Below are 23,027 nucleotides of genomic sequence, written 5' to 3' on the forward strand. Positions count from 1 at the left end.
ATGGCGGCTGTGAACGAGGGCCTGGTCCCGGGAGAGAGCTGACCGGCGGTGATGTGACCTGAGGATCACCACACCTCAGGCAAGGGGCCAGGTTGGGAAGGCGGTGCCTTCAGGAATAACTGGGAAGGTGATGTTTGGTCAGTTGCTGCAGTCTGTGTAGTGAAGGTGCTGTCACAGTGGTGTGAGGTGAGGAAGTACAGGATTATCACCCAGCAATTATCAATTAAGGGGAATGTAAATCCAGCTCAGGCTGCTTTCAGATTGGAAAGGGAGCTAAGGTGTGTCCTCAGAGCTGGTGAGTGTTGAGGCTTTGGCAGTTTCTCTATAAAGTCCCTCTCTTTACAGCACGGATAGAGGCCCTTTGGCCCATTCATAATAATCTTTATTATTGTCACAAGTAGGCTTACATTAACACTGCAATGAAGTTACTGTGAAAATCCCCCAGTCGCCACACTCCGGCGCCTGTTCGGGCACACAGAGGGAGAATTCAGAATGTCCAATTCACCTACTAAGCTCATCGTTCGGGACTTACTGGAGGAAACCCATGCAGACACGGGGAGAATGTGCAGACTCCACACAGACAGAGAACCAAGCTCGGAATCGAACCTGGATCCCTGGTGCTGTGAAGCAGCAGTGCTAACCACTATGCTACCGTGCCGCCCAGTAAGTTTATTAGATTACTAGCTCTGGATGAATTGTGTCCCAGGATGCTGTGGGAGGCGAGTGAGAGATTGCAGAGACTCGGACCCAAAGTTTTAACCACAAATTAGGCCTGTTTTTGCTGGAATTTAGACATTTAAGGTGTGATCTAATTGATGTATTTAAGATATTAACAGGGAAAGACAGGGTAGATAAAGATCAACTATTTCCACTGTTTGGAGATTCTAAAATTAGGGATCATTGTCTAAAAATTAGGGCTAGACCGTTCAGGAGAGATGTTCGGAAGAACATCTTCACACACAGGGTGGGAGAGGTTTGGAACTCTCTCCCACACACAGCAGGTGAAGCTGGATCAGTTGTTAAGTTTAAATCGGAGGTAGAGTTTTGTTAAGCAAAGATATTCAGGGATATGGAGTTAGGTCACAGATCAGCCATGATCTCACTAAATGGCAGGACAGATACGAGGGGATGAATGGCCTACTCCTGTCCCTGTGTGTATTTCTGTGATTCTGAAATTCAGACAACGATACCATGATAGGGCGAAGAGTCCTGATTAGCACCTGAGTTAGTTCGAGCTGCAAACCATCCCTTCAGATCCTTGCCCTTCATGGATTTCATGAAGGCCAAGGTAATAGTTGGATTATTGAAAGACTTGACGGAGTTGTTGGATACCATTTTTCGGGTCTCAGGATAACGCACAACGTAATTCACGCCGCACAGCCTTGCGTTGCCTTTGAACCTCATCGAGGCCTCGACGCTTCGTTTGTGTTGCTGCCGAAATTCCTGGAAGAAGTAAATCCTCACTCCTTCCTGCAGCCAGGTTCCACCTCATTGTTCCCTCTCCAGGACATTCTCTCAAGTTGTGGAAGCGAATGATTACAGGCCTGGGATGAAAACTATCCCTCGGCCTCAAAGACCGATGCTCCCTTTCTAATTTGGAACGCCCAGGCTTCACATCCAGCTCGAGAAAACGTGGCAGTCGATCCTCTAAGAACCTAACGGGAGTCTTACTCTCCACACTAAATGGACAGAAAATATCATAATTTATGGGCAGCACAGTAGCACAGTGGTAGATCCAGGGTCCCAGGTTCGATTCCCAGCTTGGGTCACTATCTGTGCGGAGTCTGCACATTCTCCCCGTGTCTGCATGGGTTTCCGCCGGGTGCTCAAGTTTCCTCGCACAGTCCAAAGATGTGCAGGTTCGGTGGATTGGCCACGATAAATTGCCCTTCGTGCCCAAATAAAAGGTTAGGTGGGGTTACGGGGATGGGGTGGCGGTATGGGCTTGGGTGGGGTGCTGTTTCCAAGGCGCAGACTCGATGGGCCGAGTGGCCTCCTTCACTGTAAATTCTATGATGACCATCTGACAGGCCGATGACTCAGATGTTCTTTCTCCGAACCTCAGTTCTCCAGGACCTCCGCCAGCCACTTGACTGGTTTTCAAAGGATTGAATTCGACGGAAGCATCTTGCTGAATGTTCAGGATTCTCTCCTCCGGATCATCGAGCCTCTCCATGGCGTTTTGGAGCTGGGCCTCATGAGCTCACAGATATTGAGTCAGCACACTCCGCCTCTGGTCAGTAACACGGATAATGTTGACAGTCATCATTTTTGCCGCCTCCCAGAGAGCCCCAGAGAGCGTGGGGTCGAGAGACCTCCTAGCGGTCGAGAGACCTCCTGAGGGTCAGGCCGCCATGTTGAAAAGGCGGCTCCATTCCCGCTGAATCCACCTGTGCTGTTTTATCTATGCATTTCTTCACGTTTTCCAGCATAATCCTACCAATCCGAACCCTGAAATCTTCCAGGGACACGATAACAAATATGAATTCAAGGATTAGGTAGATGAGTGCCAGGCAATCAGGATAAGTGTTAGATTGTAGGTTAGTGGCACCAGAACCTGTGGAAAAGCAGCTACTCCCGCACCTGTATCGCATGCCTGACGCCACCCCACTCCCAGTCAGAAATCTGATTGATGAGGATGTTGAGTGTTATGCGGAACTTGCAGGTAAATGGAGAGAAAGCTGAGATGAGAAGGGATTTCTTTACTCGACGATGTGGTGAAGATTTGGTATTCTCTATCCCCGAGGATTCTGGAGCTTCAGTCATCAAATATTTTCAAGACACAGACGGATCGGTTTCTAGATATTGAAGATGTCGAGGGATATGAGGGATAGTGTGGGAAAACGGTGCTGAGGTAGATTAGCCAATGGTCCCATTGAATGGATCAGGCTCGATGGGCCGAATGGCCGACTGCAGCTCATATTTGTTATGATCTCCTGGACAGGAAGCTGTGCGCTTGGATTTGTCAATCAACCTGAATCAGCACCTTCAGGAGAATTAGGAGGGTCAATATGAGATACAGCAGAGTGAGAATGGAGGGAATGTGTGGGATGGACATTTACAGCTTTCGGGGAATAAGAGAGAGGAAACAAAGTGACATAGAAACTAGAATTGTCTGTTCTGAGTTTCTATCCTGTACTGACAGTGATGAATTTTGGAAATTGTTTTTACAGGATATTAGACGAGGAGGAATTACAGACAGAAATCTCAAACGTTACGTCTCGATCTGACAGTCACTTCTTTCCTTAGAACCTGGATATCATTGGGCTTTGAATCTAGAAGGAGAAATGTTTCCCCGAACAGTCAGATAAATATTTCAACCATCAGTGTGACTGGAAAAGGACCGAGACCCACACAAAACACACCCGGGTGAGAGTGTTCCAGTGAACTGACTGTGGAAACATCAGTGTGACTGGAAAAGCCCCGAGACCCACATAACACACACCCGAGTGAGAGTGTTCCAGTGAACTGACTGTGGAAACATCAGTGTGACTGGAAAAGCACCGAGACCCACACAACACACACCCGAGTGAGAGTGTTCCAGTGAACTGACTGAGGAAAGAGCTTTAACCAGTGACACAATCTGAAAAACATCACAATATTCAGAGCGGGGAGGGACCGTACTCGTGTTGTGGACGAGGCTTCAACTGATTGTCCTGCCTGGAGAGACGTCAGGAGACCCAAAACATGGAGAAACCGTGGAAATGTGGGGACTGTGGGAAGGGATTCAGAGCCCCATCTCTGCTGGAGCTTCATCGGCGCAGTCACACTGGGGCGAGGCCATTCACCTGCTCCAAGTGTGGGAAGGGATTCATTCAATTATCCACCCTGCAGACACACCAGCAACGTCACACTGGGGAGAGGCCATTCACCTGCTCCAAGTGTGGGAAGGGATTCAATGATTCATCCACCCTGCAGAGACATCAGCAAATTCACACTGGGGAGAGGCCATTCACCTGCTCTCAGTGTGGGAAGGGATTCACTCAGTTATCTCACCTGCAGACACACCAGCGAGTTCACACTGGGGAGAGGCCATTCACCTGCTCTCAGTGTAGGAAGGGATTCACTCAGTTATCTCACCTGCAGACACACCAGCGAGTTCACACTGGGGAGAGGCCATTCACCTGCTCTCAGTGTGGGAAAGGATTTGCACATTTATCCACCCTGCAGACACACCAGCGAGTTCACACTGGGGAGAAACCATTCACCTGCTCTCAGTGTGGGAAGGGATTCACTCGGTTATCTCACCTGCAGACACACCAGCGAGTTCACACTGGGGAGAGGCCATTCACCTGCTCTCAGTGTGGGAAAGGATTTACTCTATTATCCAACCTGCGGAGACACCAGCGAGTTCACACTGGGGAGAGGCCATCCACTTCTCAATGTGAGACGTGATTGCATGTTTCATTGGACTTGCTGTGACACCAACAATTTCATAATCGATTACAGGGCTTGGATTCTGCTGTTATTGTTTCTGCTCTACACCCAGGACTGCATTTTGTTAATTCTGACAGGTGGTCAGTGGGATGGTCGGAGGGTTTCTTTATGCTGGACTGGCCGGTCTCACCACCTTGCCTCCAGTGGGCTGATTCTCTTTGAGCCTGGTTGCTAAAACCTGGCTTCAAAATTGCACAAGGATCACAGAGTAAAAGGATGTTTGGAAGTTTGAAGATATTTAGTTTCCATTTCTGTTTCAAACCCCCCAAAGCATGCCACGTTGCCATGGAGATGGGCCCTGGTGGTTACATGGTTACTTTGTTTAAGTTATCTGGGTGTCCCTGACAGAAGGAAACTATCAGGTTATCAGCGTCAAGTTGCCTGAGATGGACTAGGAAACTGATTGGTACAGGGAATACCTAATATTTAAGGAATTATTACGTATTTATCAGTGGTCGGTTAGCTCAGTTGGCTGGACGGCTGGTTCGTGACGCAGAGCAAGGCCAACAGTGAGGATTCAACTCCCGTACTGGCTGAGTTTATTCATGAAGGCCCCGCCTTCTCAACCAGGCCCCTCACCTGAGGTGTGCTGACCCTCAGGTTAAATCACCTCCATCGGCTCTCTCTCTGTCAAAGGGAGAGCAGCCTATGGTCCTCTGGGACTTTTGCAACTTTTATTTCACATATACATAACAAATATAGATTCCTTTCAGGAACAAAAATCCAACAGGAAAAGTGATGCAACCGTGACTAACAAGAAAAGTTAAAGATTCCATGAGATCCATTAGAATTCAGCAAAGGAGGACCAAGAAACTGATGAGAGCAAACTGGCGAGAAACATAAAAACTGACTGGAAAAGCTTCTGCAGGAATGTGAAAAGGAAAAGATTAGCAAAGACCAATGTGGGTCCATTCCAGGCAGAGACAGGAGAGTTTAGAATGGGGAATGAGGAAATGCAGAGAAACTAAACAATGTGTGTCTGTCTTCACAGAGGAAGATACAGAAATTGTCCCCAAAACACCAGAGAACCAAGGGACTGGTGGAGATTAGTATTGATAAAGAAGTCGTACTGGAGAAATGAATGGGGTTGAAAGTGAATAAAACTCCAAAAGCTGATGATCCACACCCCAGAGTGTTGAACGAGGTGGCTGTAGAGATCTCTATTCCTCATTCTAAATTCTCCTGACTCTATCTGGAACAGACAAACCTTTGTTTGAGCCAAACATTTCCTTTTTACGTAGCCACAGAAGCTTTAACAGTCAATCTTTATGTATTTTGCCAATTCACATTCTATTCTATTCTCCCTTTGTTTCTCAGTGTCTTGGTTGTGACGAATGTGATATAAAATAGTTACTTTAGAGTTACTAGTTAATGTAATGTAGAAATAAGCCACTTTGATTCTGGCAGTTAGAGACAAAGGGGTTTGAGACCGCATGGAAAAAGCAGGAAGAGGTGTGTCTATGAGAGTGATGCTGCATTGATAGTGGCCAGAGAAAGGGATTGGAAGTGAGCCAATCAGAATAGATCGAACAGGTCAGGAGGGACATAGGCTGACCTATGTCCGTCGAGTATGTGAAACTTGATACCATTTGAATTGATTTTGCAGAGATCCCTTTGTCTTTTAGTCAGTCGTTTTCTGGGATGTAAGAGGCTGGATGTCTTTTACGTTTCTGTAAGATGATTCAAGCTTGCAAGCTAAATAAATAACTTCTTTTTACGTGCAAATCCGTCTCAACTTTTATTGAGGCCAGACTGACAGAGAAAGAAATTTGGGGATCTACATTTGGTGCCGAAAACCGGGATTTCTCTGGGCGATCCTGATCCAACTGCGAAATCAGAATTAGACTGATTATGAACAGGAGGATGGGGAACAAAGGGCCCTCAATGTAGAACTGGAAAACGACCGCGCATTGATTGTTCCCCTCTTCTTATCGTCTGATTAGTCTGGTCACTCGCGGTTGGCACAGAAAGACCGCCTTGACGAAATCACAGGTCAGTCTGGGGATTAGCACTTTAATTGATGGGATTTCATATTGTTGTTTCGGCTTGGGTTCGGGTTTTGGGCTGATGGGACTTTAATAATGAAGGTTCAGTCTATTATATGGGTTCAGAGGCTGATGTGACTTCATTAATGAAGGTTCAGTCTATTATAAGGGTTCAGGGGCTGATGTGACTTCATTAATGAAGGTTCAGTCTATTATAAGGGTTCAGAGGCTGATGTGACTTAATTAATGAAGGTTCAGTCTATTATAAGGGTTCAGAGGCTGATGTGACTTAATTAATGAAGGTTCAGTCCAGTATAACTGTTTTTAAATCTGAAGATGGTTCAACTCTATGTGTGAGTGTTTTAAATATATAGTTGATTAAGCTAAAATTGTCTCCTTGGACTGTAAAGTTCCGAGGTCTAGTTGAGATTGTGAGGAATGCTGCATATTGGTTGAAGCAGAAGTCTCTCAAAGGGTTAACAGCAGCAGGCGGAGTTGAAAACAGACAGTGCTTCTCACTCAGGCTTTGAGATAACAGCAGCAGCCGTAGTGTAATCGGATACCTTTCCTTTGAGTCAGTGAACACCAGCAAAGTTACGTTTTGAATTAATTAAAGGAAACCAGTGGGTTTCTCCACCTCTTTGATAAAAGTTATTATTTTCGAAAGCAATTGATTGAAATTGCCAGAATCTTAAATTTTACTTACTTGAAATAAGGTTTATCTCATTTTATCTGGAGATTAATAGAAACTTAAAGAAGATCATGGACACCATTTTAAAAAGTGTCAATCTGGAGATGATAGTTGATTTTGCTAATACTTATGATAGTTGATTTTGCTAATACTTATGTGTATGTAAAAGAAAAAAAACTTGTTAAAAGAAAAATTGTTAAGATAAAGAAATAATTAAGTTGTAAATGTTATACAAGTTTGTGTTAAGCAAATTGTAAATTTAGTTCTGAGTTGAGATCAGAGCTAAGCTTGCAAGTTGCAGTAATTCAATTTGAATTTTCAAACATTTTTAAGTTTTAAAAAAAAGAGAGCAAATAGAGAAAAGAAGGACACAGATCTTGAATGCGTTGAATAGCACATTTCAAAGGCCCATAAATCTTTCTGTTATCTTAGACCTAAAACCTAGGAAGATTGACGAGCCAGAGGAATTTCTGGGGCGTTTTAATGAAATCTGCCGGGGGCAGTCAGGCGATTTGCTGTATCTAAATGGTCAGAATTCCCCTCAATACTGTGCTATGTTAATGCATTGCCTACCACCTTCTGTGGTTACTGCTGTGAAATGTAATAACATGAATTGGACAGAGAACGACCCTTCCCAGATGGCAAGGGCAGTCAGATTTTACTGGAAGGAGGGTGTAGGCCAAGAAGGAGGCTCAGTTACAAAGGTTAAGACTGAGTATGCAATGAAAAAGGATGATCTGCGACCCCAACAAGCGGCAGAAATGGTAGTTTACCAGCAGGAGCTCCAATATAGTGACTTTGGGTGGGTGGATCAGCGAAGAGGAGGATGAGACAACAGTGCTATATTTCTATCACCCCCCAGTGGTGGACGTTAGACATTGAACAGTCACTGCATCACGTTACCCTGGCCTATGACAGAACTGGACGAAACAGGGAGTTGCAGGACAAATACCGGCCATTACTTGAGACCGAATGGCCAGTCAAGGTTACAGCCACAGTCACGGGAAAAGAAGGTACAGCCGATTTTGTTACAATATCACCACATTTATGGCCACAGTCAGCTTCGGTAAGCCCTCATATTACACGTCAGGTCCATGACCAGTACCATGCCAGGGATATGGGGCGAATGGTCAGCATCTTACCGCAGCTCGTCAGAATAGGTATGAGATATACCTTTTGAACAATCCACGTCTGACATTTAAATACTGTACCACTATCAATCCAGCCTGTTTTCTTAGTGGTCCCCCTGTCCATGAAGACGCACCTGGCCACGACTGTTTAGCCTTGATTCAGGAAACTACCACAATAAGGGGCGATTTGAGTGACATTTCGTCAGAACAACCTGACATGATTATGTGTGGTCAAATATCCCACCGGGGTTTAGCTAATGGCTTACTGCAGGCCCTCCTTCTGCCAGCGCAGATTTCCGTTATTAAATGCGCTGCCCACACGAATGGTACAACCCCAGTTGACGTTGGTAATGAACGAGCAGATTGTGCAGCGCGCACAGCCGCACAAATTCAGCAAGTGATGGTGCCTAAAATGTTAAGTCAGACTAAACGATCTACTATGAATGTGTCTGCTTCTGACAAGCCAATGCCAACCATCCAAGACGTCATAAGGTTACAGGAGGACGCTCCTGAGAGTGATAAACAAATGTGGAAACGGTTAGGTTGTACATATGATTCTGTTTCCTCTTTATGGACCACGCCTGCACATCAGACTTGTATGTCTGATGTACTGGCTTTATGGGTCATCGAATGTGTACACTTTGCAACTCATTGTGGGGCTCGAGGGACTAGTGATTTGTTGCTGGACACTTGGTGGCACCCTAAAATGCAGGGGTTGGCCCAAAGTATCAGTGATCGGTGTTTGATTTGTCAGCAATATAACACCGGAAAAGGTATCCCTTGTGGGAAGGGGCAAACCCCGTTGCCCAGTGGTCCCTTTGAGACGCTCCAAATGGATTACATTGAGTTGGAAAGGTGTCAATGTTACAAATATGTTTTGGTCATTGTGGATGTGTTCAGCAGATGGGTCGAGGCGTATCCGACTATCTATAGTAAAGCTGCTCCTGTGGTTAAAGTCTTGATGAGGGAAATCATTCCCCGGTACAGTATACCAGCTCAGTTAAGTTCTGATAATGGGCCTCATTTTATTGGACAAATTAACAAGGAGTTTTGCTCCCAGTTGGGCATACGCCAGCAGTTACACTGTGCTTACAGACCGCAGGCAGCCGGGGTGGTTGAGAGACACAATCAGACCCTCAAAACTAAATTGGCTAAATTAAGAGCAGACACGGGACTGACATGGCTTAAGTTGCTCCCCGTTGCCCTCTTCCAGCTGCGGGTTACACCTGCGGGACCAGCCCGGCTCTCTCCCGCCGAGATTCTTTATGGCAGGCCTCTTAGAACTCCTTGGAGCCTGCAGGTTCCCAGACGGGTTCAGTTTCATCAGATGACTGAAGAAATGACCACCTATGTTCTAGCCCTTACGCAAGTGCTCAAGGAACTCCATGGCCCAGTCCGTGCGGCTCACCAGCCATTGCCCCAGTACCTAGCTCACTTTCAGTCCAGCCCGGTAGTTATGTCATGGTCAAAAAATTGGACTAGGAAGGGGTCGGAGCCGCGATGGGACGGGCCCTTCCAAGTTCTCCTTACCACCCCCACAGCAGTTAAAGTGGAGGGGCGAAGTGCTTGGGTCCACCTACATCACTGTAAATTGAGTCCATCTCCACTACTGTAAAAGGTCGGATATTAACCTGCCTCCCTTCTCCAGTGCTATTTTACAGGTGTGGAGCATGATGGAGTGGCTACGCATCGTCTGTCTGATATTTGGCCTCACTTCGCTTGGCGTGTTATTGGCGATGGACATGGAAAAGGGGAATATTATGTATCTGTGTAGCCCCAACCAATCTACAAGGATACATCACCTATGCAAAGGTGATGTTCTTCACTGCCCCCATATACGAGGACATGGTATCGACTCATGGAAGGTCATCAAAGTTAAGGAGAATGCGGGAGTCATGAAGCAGCTGCACCGGTCCCGGCGATGGGAAGGGAACATTATATGGACATTGCCTTGTTTTTGGAATACATGTAAATTTGATTTTTGATGTGTTAAAAGTGGTACAATAAAGGTAACATCAGGCTGTCAGAAGAGTGTAGGAAGAGACCATGAGAAAGAGAAAGGGACTAGAGAGAGGACGGGGCGTGTGAGAAGGGAAGTACAGCTAGAACGTAGGTTACCGGGAGATGCACTTAAGTTAATTAAAGGCCAAACTGAGGAAAACCCGGGTAGTATGAATCTCTTCTACCAGATTTACCACCGTCTGTATGGCCAGGGACGGGTTGTCTGCTACCCAAACCCCGCAGCGGTGTCTAGGTTATTTTCTGTTTCACCGCTTTGGGGCACTCCCCAAACGGTGGTTCATTGTCAGCGTTCCGAGCCATTGCCCGAGCACGTCACTCTTCCTTACGATCCGGATTCAGCACCACCGGCTATTTGCCTTCCCCTCCCTCGGGATAATTCCCATTCACAGTACGATAGGCTGCGACGGTGGAGGGCGTACATACCTAGCCACTTCACTCCCAATAGGGATTCCCGATCGTACGAGAATTGCTTCAGCAGTGAAGGATATGGCTGTTTGCTGGTAGAGGTGGACACAAATATAACATGTCTGTTTCCCACCTGTACGGACAGGAGGTGCCATATCACCCAGGCGTCTGGCCAATGCGTTTGTTATAGCACCACTTGCGTTCCATTGAACGCTGGCCTCCAGCTCCTTTGTGGCTGGGCGAATGTCTCTCATATCACTGTTGGGAATAGGGCTTTCCGCATTGCTGGGCGGCCCGAATGGGCATTTCAAAATTGGATAAACTGGGCTACTGGGAGGTCCTTACGCAACCGATATGCTGATTGTGATGCTAGTCTCCACACGGAACAAGGATACTACTTTTTATTTAATGGTACGGCGACCAACGTTTTGTCACCCCATTTCCCCGCCGAATTGCTATGGGGACTCTAGTCCCTACCACAGTCCCCTGCCCTTCGGCGTGGAACCTGCATAATCAGTTAGCACGCCGGGCAGTCTCTGCTGAATTTTGCGAGAACTGGAAAAAACCTCAGGTTCTTGCACCCAACCGGGGCCACTCAGCCGGGTGGGGCATTCTGAGCGTATTGACACTGGGAGGTGTGGGGGGTTCCTTGGCTGTTAGTGATCGGAATTATTTTATTTGCGGCCTTACCATCTTGGGAAATGAAACCTTGGGAGCCCTCGGGGCAATAACTAAGGAGTCTCAGCTACGGTTGTTTGCAATGCAGAACCGGTATGCTCTTGACTATCTTCTGGCCCGTGAGGGTGGGGTATGCGCCATAGTACAGAGCAAGTGTATCATGGGTGTTCAGGACTTGACCGCTAACATTACTAAATTTATGGATCGCATACGGGATCACTTGGACGGGATGCAGGATCCTGACTCTTGGGGTAACTGTGGTTTTGGAGGATGGAAGGACTGGTTGATAAATATGGCTATGTATCTAGTGGTAGCTATCGGCTGCATCTTTGTGGGCCTGGCCATCCTTAAATGTGTGATGGGTAGAATGCGGGGTGCACTAGATCAGATCACCGCCCCAATCACCGAGAAAAAAAATTTAACTGTTAAAATGCATGAGGGTGAGGCAGATGAAGGGGGGCTAAGACAGGAATTGGAAATGCAGCGACGGATCTTTTTAGATGAGGAACCGTAGCTATGGATTGGATAGTTCGGTTATCATGGAATGATAAAAGGAGGGAATGACGAATGTGATATAAAATAGTTACTTTAGAGTTACTAGTTAATGTAATGTAGAAATAAGCCACTTTGATTCTGGCAGTTAGAGACAAAGGGGTTTGAGACCGCATGGAAAAAGCAGGAAGAGGTGTGTCTATGAGAGTGATGCTGCATTGATAGGGGCCAGAGAAAGGGATTGGAAGTGAGCCAATCAGAATAGATCGAACAGGTCAGGAGGGACATAGGCTGACCTATGTCCGTCGAGTATGTGAAACTTGATACCATTTGAATTGATTTTGCAGAGATCCCTTTGTCTTTTAGTCAGTCGTTTTCTGGGATGTAAGAGGCTGGATGTCTTACGTTTCTGTAAGATGATTCAAGCTTGCAAGCTAAATAAATAACTTCTTTTTACGTGCGAATCCGTCTCAACTTTTATTGAGGCCAGACTGACAGAGAAAGAAATTTGGGGATCTACAGTTGAAGAACTGAAGTAAATCCTCGGGAATGAATTATCACTTTGGACAGGTTCTGAGACAATTAAATTTTGACTTCCAGGACAGAGTAACTATAATCGTGGAGTGTGATTGTCGGTTATGTAAAAGGGGAAAGTTCTATTTTATAGTTTATGTGTAGGTTTCCAAGTTAAAGTAGCTTCTAGTTTGTTTGTTTGTTGTATTAAAAGTCATAAAACTTGAAGTCCCGCCGTTTGATCCTTTAATTTGTTGACTGGGGATTTGAATTTTTTATAAGAAGTTGCTGAACTTTATGGGGGTCCAGATCCACAAGTTTTGTCTTCCTATTTGACCCTCTGGCACCTTTCTGTCTCTATTGCTCATGTCACTGACAGCCAGTTGATGGAGCTGAGGGCTGAATTTAGCTGAGAATAATGGGACCTGTGCCACATTGGGAAACTGCCATGGGTGTCGCTAATAGAGACAGGAAGGTGCTGGAGGATCGGGTGGGAACTGCACCACCAACCAATCGGGGTTCAGGGGCAAGGGTGACCGGTGCTGATGGTGATGTTACCCCCAGGGTTCAGTGCCCCCTTGTCCAAAGCGGGGAGTCATGGGAACAGGGTACAGAGGAGCCGAAGGGAAACCATTTGGGACCAGAATATTGTGAACATTCTGTTACTCTGGTTATCTTTGATCCTCAAGTAATTTTCTGTTAGTTTTTTTTAACCATGTTCTGTTTCGTCAATAATCTTTTAACAGGAAAATATTTGAATTTGTTGGACATTTCCTGATTAAATCTGCTCACTTTCAGGAAAGTGGGTGAGAGGTTAACAGAAAATGAGTCCCTCTAAGGTAATTGGCAAAGGAGCCGGAGGGGTAGAGGGGATTTGAATTTTCTTTTGACACTGTTTGAAAATGGGTTCAGGGAATCAATCGTGACTGACTAATCTATCAAGGTTCTCTGAGGAAGTAACAAGGGATGTGAATAAAGGAGAACCTGTAGATGTGCTTTGTCTGGATTTGCAGAAGGTATTTCCCAAGGAGCCACATCAAAGATTATTACACAAAATATGAGCTCATGGTGTGGGGGGCAACATATCAGCATAGATAGAGGATTGGTTAGCGAACAGGAAGCAGCCAGTAGGTATAAATGGGTCATTTCTGGTTTGGTAAGATGTGACAAGCGGAATGTCACCAGGATCAGTGCTGGGCTCTCACCCATTTACAATCTGTATGAATGTGTTGGATGACGGGATTGAATGGCGGCTAAATTTTCTGATGCTTAAAGACGGGTAGGAAAGTAATTTGTGAAGTGGATTTAAGGAGTCTGCAAAGGACTACAAATAGGTTAAGTGAGTGGGCAAATGACAAATGGAGCATAACTTTGGAAAATGTGAATTGTCCACCTTGTCAGGAAGTGTTAAATAAAACTATTATTTAAATGGAGGGAGATTGCAGAACTCTGAGGTACAGAGGGATCCCGGTGCCCGATCCCAAGTTAGTCTGCAGGTACAGCAAGTGATTAGGAAGGTCAGTGGAATATTGTTTATTGCAAAGAAAATCTAATATAAATGTAGGGATGTTTTGCTGCAGTTGTATAGAGTCAGAGAGGTTTACAGCATGAAAACTGGCCCTTCGGCCCAACTTGTCCATGCCGCCCAGTTTTTACCACTGAGCTCGTCCAAATTGCCCGCATTTGGCCCATAACCCTCTATACCCAGCTTTCCCATAGAACTGTCTGATACTCGCAAGCCTCTGTGTGAAAAAAATTCCCCTCTGTACTCTTTTATATCTCTCCCCTCTCATCTTAAACCTATGCCCTCTAGTTCTGGACGCCTCTACCTTTGGGAAAAGATGTTGACTATCTACCTTATCTATGCCCCTCATTATTTTGCAGACCTCTGTAAGATCACCCTTAAGCCTTCTATTCTCCAGGGAAAAAATTCCTAGTCTATCCAGCCTCTCCTAACTCAAACCATCAAGTCCTGGTCGCATCCGAGTAAATCTTTTCCGCGCTCTTTCTAGTTTAATAATATCCTTTCTATAATAGGACCAGAAATGTGCACAGTGCTCTAAGTGTGGCCATACCAATGTCTTGTACAAGTTCAGCCAGACGTCCCAACTCCTGTATTCAATGTTCTCACCAATGAAACCAAGTATGCCGAATGCCTTCTTCATCACCCTGTCCACGTCTGACTCCACTTTCAAGGAGCTATGAACCTGTACTCCTCGATCTCTTTGTTCTTTCACTCTCCCCAACTCCCTCCCATTAACTGAGTAGGTCCTGCCCCGATTCGATCAAACAAAATGTATCACCTCACATTTATCTAAATTTAATTCCCATCTGCCATTGATCGGCCCACTGGTCCAATTGATCAAGTTCTGATGCAATCCTAAATAACATTCTTCACTGAATCTTGGTGTCATTTGCAAACTTACTAACCATGCCTCCTACATTCTCCTCCAAATCATTAATTTCAATAACAAATAACATTGGACCCAGCACTGATCCCTGAGGCACATCGCTGGTCACAGGCCTCCAGTTGGAAAAACAACCTTCTACAACTACCCTTTGGCTTCTGTCGCCAAGCCAATTTTGTATCCAATTGACTACCTCATCCTGGATCCCGTGAGATTTAACCTTGTGCAACAACCTACCATGCAGTACCTTGTCAAAGGCCTTGCTAAGGTCCATGTAGACAAGGTCAACTGCACTGCTCTCATCTACCTTGTTGGATACCCCTTTAAAAAACTCAACCAAATTTGTGAGGCATGATTTTCCACTCACAAAGCCATGCTGGCTGTCCCTAATCAGTCCTTGCCTCTCTAAATGCCGGTAGATCCTGTCTCTCAGAATACCTTCCAACAACTTACCCACCACAGACGTGAGGCTCACCAGTCTGTAGTTCCCAGGCTTTTCCCTCTGGCCTTTCTTAAACAAAGGCACAACATTTGCTACCCTCCAATCTTCAGGCACCTCACCTGTGGCTGTCGACGATTCAAATATCTCTGCTCGGGGACCCGCAATTCCCCCCCACCCCCCCCCCCCCCCACCCCCCCTAGCCTTCCACAACGTCCTGGGATACATTTCATCAGTTTCCAGGGATTTACCTACCTGGATGTGCTTTAAGCTTGATCTAACCCCATTCCCCCACTCCACTTTGTGGGTAATCTGCGATCCCAAAACCAAATTTTAACAGTCCCAGCTCGCCATACCTTCCATACTGTCTCTCCTATACTTGGCATCCAGGAATGGTTTTGAAAATGAAATGAAAATGAAAATCGCTTATTGTCACGAGTAGGCTTCAATGAAGTTACTGTGAAAAGCCCCTAGTCGCCACATTCCGGCGCCTGTTCGGGGAGGCTGGTACGGTAATTGAGCCTTGCTGCTGGCCCGCCTTGGTCTGCTTTAAAAGCCAGCGATTTAGCCCAGCGTGCTAAACCAGCCCCTTGGTTTTGCTAACCTGCCTGTGTATCTGCACCTGGCAGTGTTTGAGGATAGAGGGGAACTGGAGCTTTACTCCGTATCTAACCCCGTGTTGTACCTGTCCTGGGAGTGGTTGATGGGGGTCAGTGGAGAGGCAGCTTTACTCTGTATCTAACTCTTGTGTTGTACCTATGCTGGGAGTGTTTGATGGGGTCAGTCTATAAGGAGATTTTTTCTGAATCTAACCTCGTGCTGCACCTGGCCTGGGAGTGTTTGATGATAGAGTGTAACTGGAGCTTGACTCTGTATCAAACTCTGTGTTGTACCTGTCCTGGGAGTGTTTGGTGGGGACAGTGCAGAGGAGGATATACATTGTATCTAACCTTGTGTTATACCTATTGCGGGAGTGTTTGATGGGGACAGCATCGAGGGAGATTTACTCTGTATCTAACACCATTTTGTGTCTGCCTTGGGAGTGTTTCATGGGGCAATGTAGAGGGAGCTGTGCTGTAACTGATTGGAGAATGGTTCAAGCTGGCACTTGGTACTCAGCTTTTCCAGTACAGACACCCTTCACTTTAAAAATAACATTTCATTCAGAGCTAAGAGAAACCATCACCGGTGCGTCCACTGTCCGTCCACCCCCCCCCGTCCGTCCGTCCCGTCCCCCGTCCCCCCTTCCCACAAACACACACCCCGCAGGCCCAGAGGGACAGTGAGGGTCTTGAACATTGTTGTACAGTCTGATTGATATTTCATATGAGACTTTTTCAGTTCCATAGAATAACTATGGTGCAGAAGGAGGCCATTTGGCCCATCAAGTCTGCACCAACCCTCCAATGCGGCACCCCACTCGGGACCACTCCTCCACCCTATTCCCAGAACCTCACCTAACCTTTGGCCACTCAGGGGAAATCTTTTAGAATGGCCAATCCACCTAACCTGTGCATTGTTGGACTGTGGGAGGAAACCGGAGCACCCGGAAGGAACCCACGCAGACAAGGGAGGAAGTGTAAACTTTACACAGTCACCCAAGGCTGGAATCGAACCCCCCACCCTCTGATCTACAGTCAGCCTTTGTTCGAATGAAAAGAGCCCCAGTTTCTCTAATCTCTCCTGGTAACTAAAGCCTCTCTTCCCTGGGATCTTAGAGTCTTAGAAAATACAGCACAGAACAGGCCCTTCGGCCCACGATATTGTGCCGAACCTTTGTCCTAGATTAATCATAGATTATCATTGAATTTACAGTGCAGGAGGAGGCCATTCGGCCCTTTGAGTCTGCACCGGCTCCTGGAAAGAGCACCCTACCCAAACTCAACACCTCCACCCAACACCAAGGGCAATTTTGGACATTAAGGGCAATTTATCATTGGCCAATTCACCTAACCCGCACATCTTTGGATTGTGGGAGGAAACCGGAGCACCCGGAGGAAACCCACGCAGACACGGGGAGGACGTGCAGACTCCGCACAGTCAGTGACCCAAGCCGGAATTGAACCTGGGACCCTGGAGCTGTGAAGCATTGTGCTATCCACAATGCTACCGTGCTGCCCTTGAGAACAAATAAATCTAAACTATATCATTTTACTGTAATCCATGTACCTATCCAATAGCTGCTTGAAGGTCCCTAATGTTTCTGACTCAACTACTTCCACAGGCAGTGCATTCCATGCCCCCACTACTCTCTGGGTAAAGAACCTACCTCTGATATCCCTCCTATATCTTCCACCTTTCACCTTAAATTTATGTCCCCTTGTAATGGTTTGTTCCACCCGGGGAAAAAGTCTCTGACTGTCTATCTGTTCCCCTGATCATCTTATAAACCTCTATCAAGTCGCCCCTCATCCTTCTCCGTTCTAATGAGAAAAGGCCTAGCACCCTCAACCTTTCCTCGTAAGACCTACTCTCCATTCCAGGCAACATCCTGGTAAATCTTCTTTGCACCTTTTCCAAAGCTTCCACATCCTTCCTAAAATGAGGCGACCAGAACTGTACACAGTACTCCAAATGTGGCCTTACCAAAGTTTTGTACAGCTGCATCATCACCTCACGGCTCTTAAATTCAATCCCTCTGTTAATGAACGCGAGCACACCATAGGCCTTCTTCACAGCTCTATCCACTTGAGTGGCAACTTTCAAAGATGTATGAACATAGACCCCAAGATTTCTCTGCTCCTCCACATTGCCAAGAACTCTACCGTTAACCCTGTATTCCGCATTCATATTTGTCCTTCCAAAATGGACAACCTCACACTTTTCAGGGTTAAACTGCATCTGCCACTTCTCAGCCCAGCTCTGCATCCTATCTATGTCTCTTTGCAGCCGACAACAGCCCTCCTCACCATCCACAACTCCACCAATCTTCGTATCGTCTGCAAATTTACTGACCCACCCTTCAACTCTCTCATCCAAATCATTAATGAAAATCACAAACAGCAGAGGACCCAGAACTGATCCCTGCGGTACGCCACTGGTAACTGGGATCCAGGCTGAATATTTACCATCCACCACCACTCTCTGACTTCTATCGGTTAGCCAGTTCGTTATCCAACTGGCCAAACTTCCCACTATCCCATGCCTCCTTACTTTCTGCATAAGCCTACCATGGGGAACCTTATCAAATGCCTTACTAAAATCCATGTACACTACATCCACTGCTTTACCTTCATCCACATGCTTGGTCACCTCCTCAAAGAATTCAATAAGACTTGTAAGGCAAGACCTACCCCTCACAAATCCGTGCTGACTATCCCTAATCAAGCAGTGTCATAGAACATAGAACATAGAAAATACAGCACAGAACAGGCCCTTCGGCCCACGATGTTGTGCCGAACCTTTGTCCTAGATTAATCATAGATTATCATTGAATTTACAGTGCAGAAGGAGGCCATTCGGCCCTTTGAGTCTGCACCGGCTCTTGGAAAGAGCACCCTACCCAAACTCAACACCTTCACCCAACACCAAGGGCAATTTGGACATTAAGGGCAATTTATCATTGGCCAATTCACCTAACCTGCACATCTTTGGATTGTGGGAGGAAACCGGAGCACCCGGAGGAAACCCACGCAGACACGGGGAGGACGTGCAGACTCCGCACAGTCAGTGACCCAAGCCGGAATCGAACCTGGGACCCTGGAGCTGTGAAGCAATTGTGCTATCCACAATGCTACCATGCTGCCCTTGAGAACAAATAAATCTACACTATATCATTTAACCGTAATCCATGTACCTATCCAATAGCTGCTTGAAGGTCCCTAATGTTTCCGACTCAACTACTTCCACAGGCAGTGCATTCCATGCCCCCACTACTCTCTGGGTAAAGAACCTACCTCTGATATCCCTCCTATATCTTCCACCTTTCACCTTAAATTTATGTCCCCTTGTAATGGTTTGTTCCACCCGGGGAAAAAGTCTCTGACTGTCTACTCTATCTATTCCCCTGATCATCTTATAAACCTCTATCAAGTCGCCCCTCATCCTTCTCCGTTCTAATGAGAAAAGGCCTAGCACCCTCAACCTTTCCACGTAAGACCTACTCTCCATTCCAGGCAACATCCTGGTAAATCTTCTTTGCACCTTTTCCAAAGCTTCCACATCCTTCCTAAAATGAGGCGACCAGAACTGTACACAGTACTCCAAATGTGGCCTTACCAAAGTTTTGTACAGCTGCATCATCACCTCACGGCTCTTAAATTCAATCCCTCTGTTAATGAACGCGAGCACACCATAGGCCTTCTTCACAGCTCTATCCACTTGAGTGGCAACTTTCAAAGATGTATGAACATAGACCCCAAGATCTCTCTGCTCCTCCACATTGCCAAGAACTCTACCGTTAACCCTGTATTCCGCATTCATATTTGTCCTTCCAAAATGGACAACCTCACACTTTTCAGGGTTAAACTCCATCTGCCACTTCTCAGCCCAGCTCTGCATCCTATCTATGTCTCTTTGCAGCCGACAACAGCCCTCCTTACTATCCACAACTCCACCAATCTTCGTATCATCTGAAAATTTACTGACCCACCCTTCAACTCCCTCATCCAAGTCATTAATGAAAATCACAAACAGCAGAGGACCCAGAACTGATCCCTGCGGTACGCCACTGGTAACTGGGATCCAGGCTGAATATTTGCCATCCACCACCACTCTCTGACTTCTATCGGTTAGCCAGTTCGTTATCCAGCTGGCCAAATTTCCCACTATCCCATGCCTCCTTACTTTCTGCATAAGCCTACCATGGGGAACTTTATCAAATGCCTTACTAAAATCCATGTACACTACATCCACTGCTTTACCTTCATCCACATGCTTGGTCACCTCCTCAAAGAATTCAATAAGATTTGTAAGGCAAGACCTACCCCTCACAAATCCGTGCTGACTATCCCTAATCAAGCAGTGTCTTTCCAGATGCTCAGAAATCCTATCCTTCAGTACCCTTTCCATTACTTTGCCTACCACCGAAGTAAGACTAACTGGCCTGTAATTCCCAGGGTTATCCCTAGTTCCTTTTTTGAACAGGGGCACGACATTCGCCACTCTCCAATTCCCTGGTACCACCCCTGTTGACAGTGAGGACGAAAAGATCATTGCCAACGGCTCTGCAATTTCATCTCTTGCTTCCCATAGAATCCTTGGATATATCCCGTCAGACCCGGGGGACTTGTCTATCCTCAAGTTTTTCAAAATGCCCAACACATCTTCCTTCCTAACAAGTATTTCCTCGAGCTTACCAATCTGTTTCACACTGTCCTCTCCAACAATATCGCCCCTCTCATTTGTAAATACAGAAGAAAAGTACTCGTTCAAGACCTCTCCTATCTCTTCAGACTCAATACACAATCTCCCGCTACTGTCCTTGATCGGACAGTATGAATGGTGTCTTTCCAGATGCTCAGAAATCCTATCCTTCAGTACCCTTTCCATTACTTTGCCTACCACCGAAGTAAGACTAACTGGCCTGTAATTCCCAGGGTTATCCCGAGTCCCTTTTTTGAACAGGGGCACGACATTCGCCACTCTCCAATCCTCTGGTACCACCTCTGTTGACAGTGAGGACGAAAAGATCATTGCCAACGGCTCTGCAATGTCATCTCTTGCTTCCCATAGAATCCTTGGATATATCCTGTCAGGCCCGGGGGACTTGTCTATCCTCAGGTTTTTCAAAATGCCCAACACATCTTCCTTCCGAACAAGTATTTCCTCGAGCTTACCAATCTGTTTCACACTGTCCTCTCCAACAATATCGCCCCTCTCATTTGTAAATACAGAAGAAAAGTACTCGTTCAAGACCTCTCCTATCTCTTCAGACTCAATACACAATCTCCCGCTACTGTCCTTGATCGGACCTACCCTCGCTCTAATCATTCTCATATTTCTCACATATGTGTAAAAGGCCTTGGGGTTTTACTTGATCCTAACCGCCAAAGATTGTTCCTGCCATCTCTTAGCTCTCCTAATCCCTTTCTTCAGTTCCCTCCTGGCTATCTTGTATCCCTCCAATGCCCTGACTGAACCTTGTTTCCTCAGCCTTACATAAGTCTCCTTTTTCCTCTTAACAAGACATTCAACCTCTCTTGTCAACCATGGTTCCCTCACTCGACCATCTCTTCCCTGCCTGACAGGGACATACATATCAAGGACACGTAGCACCTGTTCCTTGAACAAGTTCCACATTTCACTTGTGTCCTTCCCTGACAGCCTCTGTTCCCAACTTATGCACTTCAATTTTTGTCTGACAACATCGTATTTACCCTTCCCCCAATTGTAAACCTTGCCCTGTTGCACGTACCTATCCCTCTCCATTACTAAAGTGAAAGTCACAGAATTGTGGTCACTATCTCCAAAATGCTCCCCCACTAACAAATCTATCACTTGCCCTGGTTCATTACCCAGTACTAAATCCAATATTGCCCCTCCTCTGGTCGGACAATCTACATACTGTGTTAGAAAAGCTTCCTGGACACACTGCACAAACACCACCCCATCCAAACTATTTGATCTAAAGAGTTTCCACTCAATATTTGGGAAGTTAAAGTCGCCCATGACTACTACCCTATGACTTCTGCACCTTTCCAAAATCTGTTTCCCAATCTGTTCCTCCACATCTCTGCTACTATTGGGGGGCCTATAGAAAACTCCTAACAAGGTGACTGCTCCTTTCCTATTTCTGACTTCAACCCATACTACCTCAATAGGGTGATACTCCTCGAACTGCCTTTCTGCAGCTGTTATACTATCTCTAATTAATAATGCCACCCCCCCCCCCCCCACCTCTTTTACCACCCTCCCTAATCTTATTGAAACATCTATAACCAGGGATCTCCAACAACCATTTCTGCCCCTCTTCTATCCAAGTTTCCGTGATGGCCACCACATCGTAGTCCCAAGTACCGATCCATGCCTTAGGTTCACCCACCTTATTCCTGATGTTTCTTGCGTTGAAGTATACACACTTCAACCCATCTCCGTGCCTGCAAGTACTCTCCTTTGTCAGTGTTCCCTTCCCCACTGCCTCACTACATGCTTTGGCGTCCTGAATATCGGCTACCTTAGTTGCTGGACTACAAATCCGGTTCCCATTCCCCTGCCAAATTAGTTTAAACCCTCCCGAAGAGTACTAGAAAACCTCTCTCCCAGGATATTGGTGCCCCTCTGGTTCAGATGCAACCCGTCCTGCTTGTACAGGTCCCACCTTCCCCAGAATGCGCTCCAATTATCCAAATACCTGAAGCCCTCCCTCCTACACCATTCCTGCAGCCACGTGTTCAACTGCACTCTCTCCCTATTCCTAGCCTCGCTATCACGTGGCACCGGCAACAAACCAGAGATGACAACTCTGTCTGTCCTGGCTTTTAACTTCCAGCCTAACTCCCTAAACTTGTTTATTACCTCCACACCCCTTTTCCTACCTATGTCGTTGGTACCAACGTGCACCACGACTTCTGGCTGCTCCCCCTCCCCCTTAAGGATCCTGAAGACACGATCCGAGACATCCCTGGCCCTGGCACCCGGGAGGCAACATACCTTCCGGGAGTCTCGCTCGCGACCACAGAATCTCCTATCTATTCCCCTAACCATTGAATCTCCTATTACTATTGCTTTTCCATTCTCCCCCCTTCCCTTCTGAGCCCCAGAGTCAGACTCAGTGCCAGAGACCTGGCCGCTAGGGCCTTCCCCCGGTAGGTCATCCCCCCCAACAGCATCCAAAACGGTATACTTGTTTTGAAGGGGAACGGCCACGAGGGATCCCTGCACTGTCTG

The 23,027-nt window shown here is 46.5% G+C and overlaps 1 protein-coding gene across 1 annotated transcript; it reads left to right on the forward strand.

Moving 5' to 3' along the window:
- On the forward strand, positions 1 to 12,581 carry LOC140419354 (uncharacterized). The gene is made up of 2 exons (XM_072503235.1): positions 1 to 663; positions 3,174 to 12,581. The coding sequence occupies exon 2, from the start codon at positions 3,688 to 3,690 to the stop codon at positions 4,393 to 4,395; it is 708 nt and encodes a 235-aa protein (XP_072359336.1). The 5' UTR covers positions 1 to 663; positions 3,174 to 3,687; the 3' UTR covers positions 4,396 to 12,581.
- The last annotated feature ends 10,446 nt before the right edge of the window (positions 12,582 to 23,027 follow it).

Source organism: Scyliorhinus torazame, chromosome 5, assembly GCF_047496885.1.
Source record: "Scyliorhinus torazame isolate Kashiwa2021f chromosome 5, sScyTor2.1, whole genome shotgun sequence".
NCBI lineage: Eukaryota > Metazoa > Chordata > Chondrichthyes > Carcharhiniformes > Scyliorhinidae > Scyliorhinus > Scyliorhinus torazame.

Excerpts from the sequence above, each read along its gene's own strand:
- LOC140419354 (XM_072503235.1), top strand. The coding sequence starts at position 3,688 with ATGGAGAAACCGTGGAAATGTGGGGACTGTGGGAAGGGATTCAGAGCC.